The 8,839-nt window shown below is 46.2% G+C and overlaps 1 protein-coding gene across 2 annotated transcripts in view; it reads right to left on the bottom strand.

Moving 5' to 3' along the window:
* The window catches only part of CGNL1 (cingulin like 1), a 154,433-nt gene that overhangs the window by 11,366 nt on the left and 134,228 nt on the right, over positions 1-8,839 (bottom strand). For both annotated transcript variants that reach the window (XM_024767822.1, XM_024767821.1), the window contains one exon: positions 7,000-7,089. In XM_024767822.1, coding sequence (XP_024623590.1) covers positions 7,000-7,089 — 90 coding nt within the window. The remainder of the gene's footprint in view (positions 1-6,999; positions 7,090-8,839) is intronic.

Genomic DNA, 8,839 nt, shown 5'->3' with positions numbered 1-8,839 from the left:
AAGGCCGTGGGGGCAGAGTCCAGGGGCTCTGGCAGCTGTTCAGCAACTGCGTGAGGAGGCAGGCAGTGACTTCCACAGCTGTGCTCCAGGCCTGAGGAAGCAGGAGGGAAACAGAGAGAACCAAGAGCCCCTGGCGACAGGTGCGGAGTGACTACGAGTGTCCACGTCTGAGCCTGTTAATTCTCCCAGGACTCTCTGAGGCAGACGTTACCACCCCCACCTCCCAGGTGGGAGGTTCAGGACTGGCGGCCGTTCCCTTCTCTGCCAACCTCCCAGGTCCCTCAGTGAAGGGCAAAACCGAGAAGTAGGAGTTCTGGGGGGGGGGGGCCTTTGGAGCCTAAAAGGAAGAAGCACCTCCAGTGGCATGAGGCAGAGAAGCGCTGTGGAGGGATTTAAAGATCACCAGGGGGTCCACGGCACTGGGCCCAGGCTGGGGTTCAGGACAAACTTAAAGAAGCGGCCATCGGCCAAGGTGTTGCTCCCTCGGGGCTACTGGCTGGAAATTCTGAATCCTGCCAGAAAATGAGCCTCCCAGTACAGAGGGGCACTCAGGAAACAGCATCCCGGAGGTCCCTGCAGGTTCAAGACCTCCCAGGAGCGCCCCAGGCAAATGAGAGTCTCCAAAGGAAAAACAAAGCAAAACAGTAATTATTTATACCCCACCACATCCCCTCCAAAGATGGCTATTAAAATGCAAGTGTAAAATAAATCAGAGTGAAGAACAGGAAGGAACAAATGTGAGACCATAAAACTTAACAGTTACTGTCACCGGACAGTCAATTTTCCTCCAGTCTTTTTGGCAAACATGATAGGCTTCCTTCAGGTCTTCAAAAAAGGAGAGCCAGACCCTGAATTCTAAAATAAATACACCAGCTGTACACCTGAAACTAACACAACACTGTTAATCAACTATACTCCAATATAAAATAAAAACTTAAAAAATAAGTGTGAAATGAACAAATTTTTTAAAAACACCATGCGGAGCCGTACACAAGGAATACCACGTGGTGTTACGGACAATACCCCCAAGGGTGGGTTTCACCATAAACCACACGTGTTTCCGTCGAGTTCCTCAATACTGTGATCTCCAGGAATGGCCCCGTGACTCGTGAATATTCCACATCAGACTCTTCTCACCCTGAGCCCACATTGGGGACAAAAATAAAAAAATTAAAAAGAGAGAGAGAGAGAGAGAAATGGCCTCTGGCTTAGCCAGCTTCCTCCTTTGGACCAGGGAAGTAAATCTGAGGCTGAGAAAACATTTCTTTATGTAAGCTTAGCGCTTTACATTGCTGTTTACCCTTCAACTATACTAAGTAGACCAAACAAAAACTTTCCAGTCGAATTAAAAACAGAAGGGGAGCCGAAGGCAACAGTTATCACAGCTGGATTGAAAGAATGCTAAACCCTGAGCACGTTGATCGGAAATAACAGTATCAGATTCCAGTGGGTTTATGTCAGAGGCACCCGTGACCTGAGCCAGCTCTCAGGATTAGAAGCAGCTGCCTTCTGGGTTAATGAAAAGCCAGAGATATTTATGATCGCTAATAATAATATTTAACCCCATCACCTGTGTTTACCGTTGGGCTGCAAAGGGGTTGGTGAGCACACACTCTTGGCTAGTACTAAAAGTGATACTCAGTCACAAGAAAGGAAAATTATTATTAACCGACTGTACACATTGAGTTTTTGAGTAGTCTTTACAATAGGAGGCAGTTCTGAGACCAGGATCATTTTAATTAAAGAAGAAAAAACAAAAGAAAGAAAGAAATCCCATCCTGATCTTTCACGTGCTGACTGCAAAGCAGCCTTATTTCCCAGGCCCGTATTCTGGTGGTTGCATCCCCCTGGTGCAGACTGAGGAGCAGGTGTGAGCCAGCCACTCGGGAGCAGTTCCTGAAAATGACTGCAGAAGCCTGCAACTTTATCCACTGGGATTTACCCTGCAGTTGCCAAGGCAACAGGGCAGCTCTCCTCTTGCCTGCTGGCTGCCTGGGTTGAACAAATGGTCTTTCCGCTGGGCTGGGCTATCCTGGCCTCCGTGGCCAAGAGAACACCTCTCCATCTCGGCCCAGATCTACTGTTAACTGCAGCACTCAGCCACCAGCAGTCACACAGCAGTGCCCAAGGAGCTAGAACATCAGCCTGTGGGACACATTTGCAACACCAAGCTGGGCCATCTGAATCCTGGACTCAGGAGGAAGGTCAGGAGAGGATCAGGTGAAAATAAATCCTCACTCATATTAAGAGACACTGTGGCATTATTTTTAAACTTCGGCACAGAGACCCAAACATTTGGGGTGTTTTTACCACCCTCACTGTCCGATGATGGGAACAGGTGGGAGGTGATGGGCTTTGGCTCCACACTTCTTACAAGCCTCGAGACCCTAAGCAGCCACTTAGCCCCGTGAGCCCTGAAAACAACAAGAGGAAGCATGCAAGGCACGGGCACAGCGCCCAGCACCTGGAGAACCCTCAGTAAGGACGGCAAATATCGTAAAGGGAAACATGGCTTTAGAAGAAGGAGAGGAAAAAGGATTTCTCCGGATTTAAACAGACCAAAAGTCAGTATAGCACCCACTATTTCATTCAAATTTCCTTCAACTTTAAAATATCCTGGGGGGTGGGATGAATTGGGAGACTGGGATTGACAATATATACACTACTATGTACAAAACATAACTAATGAGAACCTACTGTACAGCACAGGGAACTCTACACAGGGCTCTGTGGTGACCTAAATGGGAAGGAAATCCAAGAAAGAGGGGATATATGTATACATAGAGCTGGTTCACTTTGCTGTACAGCAGAAACTAACACAACACTGTAAAGCAACTCTTCTCCAATAAAAATTAATTAATTAAAAAAAAAAGAATATCCTGAGCGTGTATCTAAAAGGAAAAGGCCTTAGAAGGGCTGGGAACTTACAAAGCACGTTGCCAGCATTTACTGAGCATCAGATGTTAAACACGAGAAAGTGGAAACAAACACATGAAAAGGACAGAATGTTTGATCTCACAACCGCCTCTCCTGTCCTCTGTCCCTGGCAACAGCCAGCTGAGGCTTCACTCAGGCCCCCTTTCTCCTGCCCTCACTCCCATCCGCTTCGAGAACACTGTGTATGCTTCACTGTTCTGCTCAACGACCTTCCCAGGCTCCCCACTGCCTTCAGGGTATAGTCCTTTCAAAATCCCTCAACCTGCCTCTCCCGTTATTCCCTCACGGACACCAGACACCTGACCAAGCACAGCAGTCCATTCGTTGCTCCGGAAAATGCTAAATAGACCCTACCTCCCAATCCTTGCTCACACCCTCCACCGTATCTAGGATTCCCTTCCCATTCCTTACTTTGTCTAAATCTTACCCTTTCTGCAAAGCCAGCTCCGGGCCAGCCTTCCCCTAAGAACTCCCACTGTCACCCTCGCTATCATGGTCTTTCCCTGCTTAGCTGCCTGACTCTTTCACTTGGCATTTAGTACCCACTGCTTTTTCTTGATAGTTATCCATTGTTTAGGCAAGCCTCTGCTCCTCAAGCCAACCACAGTGCCTGCCTTAGTCAGCCGTGCACCCTGGCTGGATCACAGGTGATTCTGGGCCTCGGCTCTCTCATCCACTGCACAGAAAGTCTGGGGAAATGAACCTGGAGGTCCTCACCAGATCTAAGATTCTGTAAATGGGGTAGGCCATTCACTAAAATTACCGGAAAACCTCTTTTTCTGTTTTCCCACCTAAGCCCTGTCACTCAGACTAGGAGAATGAATGGGAGATGTTCAGAGGGTGCAGAAAAAAAAAAAAAAGATTTAGACAGGGAGCTTGTGAGCATGCAGAGATTAAGTAGAGACAAGAGCTGCAATCTTTGACTTTTTAATTTAAAGAGACCAAGATCCAAAACATAAAGTTCCCCACGCCTTCCCTTTTCAGGGCAGTTTGCAGCACATCCAGACCGGATGCTACAAATCAGGTTGGAGAGGACAGACAGGCACCATTTCCTGCTCCTTAAGAGACATCTCCCGTGAGGAGGTGTCACAGGGCAGCATGTGAGGGGGCGGAGAAGGGGTCTTAGGTTTAGAAGCTTCCCATTTCTCCGATTCTGGCAGGAAGGCAGCCGGTACATCCCTAGAAGTTAACCTAAATGAACTGAAACAACTTCAGAATCAAGGCCCACCTGTCTACACTCAGAGCCCTTTCTTGAACCTTTACTTTAAGAGGCAAGAAGCGAGTCTCAGATTGACCTTGACTTTGAGTGAGAAGTAAATGCTTTTCTGTAAGGCAGGTATATTTGACAAACCCTTTTCTCTACCCTTGCTCAGAAATCCAAAGGCAGCTCATGCCAGAAGAGAGCACTCCATCAGGAGACCCCACTTCATCTCAGCGGTTTGTTTTGTTTTATTGTTTTCGTAATTCCTACCTCAGTTTGAACACGATGCTCAATTTCTCCGCTTTTAACAGACACCAGGCTTTACCCTCCCTACCCCAGAGAGTGCAGTGAGAACAAAGAAAAGTGACGAGGAAAATAGAACAAATACAGCAAAAAGCCTAGAGACATTTGTGAAACCCATCTTTTCAGGCACATAAACTCAGACACAGGGAGGGAATGACAGAGTTAAAGGGCGACTCAGACACTTAATTTTATAAAACCTTCTCACAGCATTTCAGTGTGAGAATTCAGAAAAGACTTCAGAAATCTCCTGGACAAACAGCCTCCTTTGCATAGATCTTAGAGGCTGCGCTCAGAGGGGCGGAGACTTTCCTGGAGCTACGTGGGGTTGGTGCAGGAGGCTGGACAAGGGATTCTTTCCCAGAGTACAAGTACGTCCCCTCTACTACTTCCTCCCCGGGCTTACTTTACGTTCTCAGCTCAGTGAAAATATTTTCAACCTTGAGCGGATCACAGAGAGCAGTTCTATTACCCACAAATCCTGTTGAGAGAGGAGAGAAGAGGCCCAAAGCAAACAGACCTAAGTGATGGGCCTCCTTAGTGTTGGGCCATCAGCAGACTCAAGGGAGGCAACCATCTCTGGTTCAGTTTGTCTCTGTTTTGCTTCAGGTCTGGAAGGCTGTTTTAACTGCCTGGTTATTGATAGGATGACATACTTCCCCACCACTCCTCCTTGCCTAAATTGCAAGAAGCATTAGCAAAACAAATTCAGGGCCACTTCTCGCATCATCACCAACGCTTAGCAGATCCTGAAAAGCCCTGTGGTAAGGGGGCGCCTTAGCCAGGCCGGCAGGAATTCCTAACAAAGCAGCTTCTATACCAGCAGGAGAACTGAGAAAATGCAGACTTTACTAAGAACTATTAGGTCTCAAATGTCAAGGTTGGGCTCCCCACCCGAACTTCAGGTTTCCATGAAGGTCTTTCTCTAAAACTTTTGCAGCTCAGGTCAGGTGGGCTGCCACCCCTCCAGAGGAATGATACTAGCACCGTAAACAGGACTGAAATGTGTAGGCAGAACCCAAGTGCATTGGGAGGGTGGATGGAGCCTCTGCTTGGAATTTCCTTCACTCTCAGGAGCAAAGGAGCACCAGAATCTGACCTGTTTGCAAAGAAGCTGTCAATAGGGAAGCAAAGGCAGATGGAAAAGAAGCCAGTGATTCACCTTCAACTTTGAACAGGGGCTACCAGCCTAGAACGGCATTGTCCCTAAGTGCTGGAAGCTCCAGTTCTTGGTCATCCCAAAGTGTGGGAAAGGTGGTACATATGAATAAGGAGAAGGGTGAGCAGAGGAAAGTGGGAAGATTCCATATTAATTTTGTATTAATTTGTATTTCAGACTTTTTATTTAAACCCTTCACACAGATAACTTCCTAAATTATACTCAGTACCATCCAAGGCTCTTAGGTTTTGTTTGCATTGTCTAATTAAGAAAGTGCCCAAAGCAAATCAAAAGGTGAAGAGCTTTCTAAATGTCTATTAAATGTACAGTTTTACTGGCACCATTTTCAGGAGCTGGGCGTAAAAATAAGTTGTCATTGAAAGGACATCCCATCAGAGGTTTCTATAGGTATCCAAAGGTATCATGTAAATAAAAGGCTGAGATTAGTGAATACAAACTCTCTGTAAAACCACCACTGAATGTTCTGAATCCTTGTCCCATAATATTTCCACATTTTTATCTGTCAAATGGTTTGGGCATGCAGTGGGGACATGGTAACCAGCTAATGGTGCTACTACTTTCTAGTGATGTGACACCCCATCTCCAGGATATGACTCAGGCACTCTGAACTTTTTTTAATTAAAAAATGGAAACAAACCCTCAAAACCTTGGGATTATCCCAAGTGTAGTTTGGGAAATTAGTTCCATTATGTACAATGTGAGGACAGTGTGAACGATCCCTGGCTGCCTCCCAGTGTTCCTATAAGGATCAAATATAAGTGAAACTCCTGTCATTTGAAAACTGCAAAAAGCACTCACTTGCAAGGTACTGTTACTGTACTGTGGATGCCTCACAGGTGTATGTATTGCTAATTTGCTGGCAAAGTTCCTTTTTTTTTTTTTTTGCGGTAGGCGGGCCTCTCACTGTTGTGGCCTCTCCCGTTGCGGGGCACAGGCTCCGGACACGCAGGCTCAGCGGCCATGGCTCACGGGCCCAGCCGCTCCACGGCATGTGGGATCTTCCCGGACCGGGGCACGAACCCGTGTCCCCTGCATCGGCACGGGGACATATCATTTACTTCCCATGGCACTAATACAGTGGTAGCTACCAAATTTCATGATTGCTTGTTAAACTAATGATTCTTAGAGCCTCAGCTCTAAAAGCACTTTGCCTATTGTGACTAATACATTGTTATACATAAGCACTCTGGAAACTTCCACTCTATATGCTCCATGTTATATATTACACCTCCCTCTTAGTGACTGGCCCCACCTTCCCTTCCATCCTTTCCATCAGCCAGGGACTTTCTCTCCCTCCTCCAGCTGAATCCTCAGGTTTAACCTCTCCCATTTCCTTTTTCATGCAGGGTGATCCACTCACCACTCAACTACAGAACAGTACCTGTTCCCTGCCCCGAGTGATCCTCTCAGACAGCGAATCCGAGTTGTTTCTTTCTTCTTCCAGCTCCACCTCCAGTTGAGACACCTTGTCCTAAGAAGTCACAAACACAGCCTATTTAACTTGCACTGACCAAGTTTTTAGGAGCAAGGACTGCCCTGTGGAAGGACAACCCCAAGGGCAAACCAGAGCTGAACACCATGCATTAGAGTTTGGAGGAAAGATGTGTCTTTTTCTCATATTGTGCAAAGTACATCTTTTTAAAACTGGGTTTTACTGCTTTTATAATGTAAGATATAATTGTGCATCTAGAAAGTACATAAAAGGAGAAAACATTATTACCCCAAACCCTAACAAGCACTGAGGGTATTTTAGCATGTTTCCTTCAAGCCTTTTTTTTCCCTTATGAATCAGTAATTTTACAAATATCTACCTAAGCTTAACAGGTATCTGTTAAAAAACAATGTGGAAACCAAGATATCGTCCAAGGCACACTCCTCTAAATACTCTCAACTCAGGACAATGTTCTTCCTCTCTCCTGCTCAGGGTTCCCAAGACCCTCCCAGGAATAGAGTCTAGAACAGCCTTTTGCATCTGCCTTTTTCTGCTAGGGAACCTCATATACTTAGCACCATGCACTCCCAAATCCCCATCAGAGTAACATAAAGACAGTGCCAGCCCATTCTGCTAAACCGAATATTCACAGAAGAAGAGTAATTTCTATCTTCCTCAGCCTTCCTAATTTAACATCACTGAGTATTAAAAGTACTTCAAAGTAGCTTTGTGTACCAAAAAAAAAAAGAGGCTTCGAACACAAACCACCCCACCTCGAACTGGGGGCCTGTGGGGTTTGTACATGTGTTTCTCCTGCCACCAGCCAACGTGTCATATGTCTGGATTAAGTCAGAGCCATGAGCCAGACACACTAAAAGCAATCAGCATTACGAGTTTCTATGTGAGCCTGCAGCATCTGTACATAAATATTGTCTCTGCGATTGTCAAAGTTGGCCGACAAGCCTCCGTATGCACCAAAAATAAAACAGAACTCGTGAATGACTAAATGTCTGTGAATGCTTTCCCCGTTGTGAGCAAAATCTACAGAGAACCCAGAAAGCTCTCTCCCAGGAGTCCAAAGTCCCAAAAACCAACTCAGAACAGCTGGGTCCTGCACCAAACCTCCTTGTTTGTTCAGTGGTTCCTGACCCCTCCAAGGCCAGTGTCACTCAGAATCACCAAAGATCCACAAGTACCGCATTTACATACGACAGTCACCTGAGTTTCTGAGTTTACAATCGCCTTTATTGAGAGAGCTCCTGAGTTTGAGAATTCATCTGTTAAGTGTTAGTAAAGGAACAAGCAAGATATTAGTCCCAACAAGACAGTCCTGCCAGCTGCCTCTTAGGGAGGAAGCACCCTCGGGTGTGCCGCACAGGGGTGGGGTCTTGAGAGCTGTTCATTTTATAATTAATGGAGAAATAGCTCAAATACTGCACAGGGGCAAATGAAGCTAAGCTATACCATGGCTTCTACACCTTGAGTTAGTAAAAGGAAATGTTCTTTTTAGTCAGAATACTCTAGAAGGAGATGATCTGGCAACCTAACGTTTGCCTAAAAGCACCTCTTCGCAGGGCTCGCTTCTTGCCTATAATCTGTACTGTACAGAACCCAGCAGGAGACTTCAGGGGATCAGGCCAAGGGTCATTACGCCAAAGGTTCTCACGTCACTGCCTGACAAGGCTTTAGCTTGTGTTTAACCAGATTGTTTGGGTCCTAGAATAATCACTTCCTAGTTACCTGGGTTGACCTTAGCTTGACTTAAAATGACCTCCCCTAATGAGATTAG

The sequence above is a fragment of the Neophocaena asiaeorientalis genome, unplaced genomic scaffold, assembly GCF_003031525.2.
Source record: "Neophocaena asiaeorientalis asiaeorientalis breed wild unplaced genomic scaffold, Neophocaena_asiaeorientalis_V1.1 scaffold71, whole genome shotgun sequence".
Taxonomy (NCBI): Eukaryota; Metazoa; Chordata; class Mammalia; order Artiodactyla; family Phocoenidae; genus Neophocaena; species Neophocaena asiaeorientalis.
The sequence above is the reverse complement of the archived record's forward strand: the minus strand, read 5'-3'. Positions and strand labels throughout refer to the sequence as shown.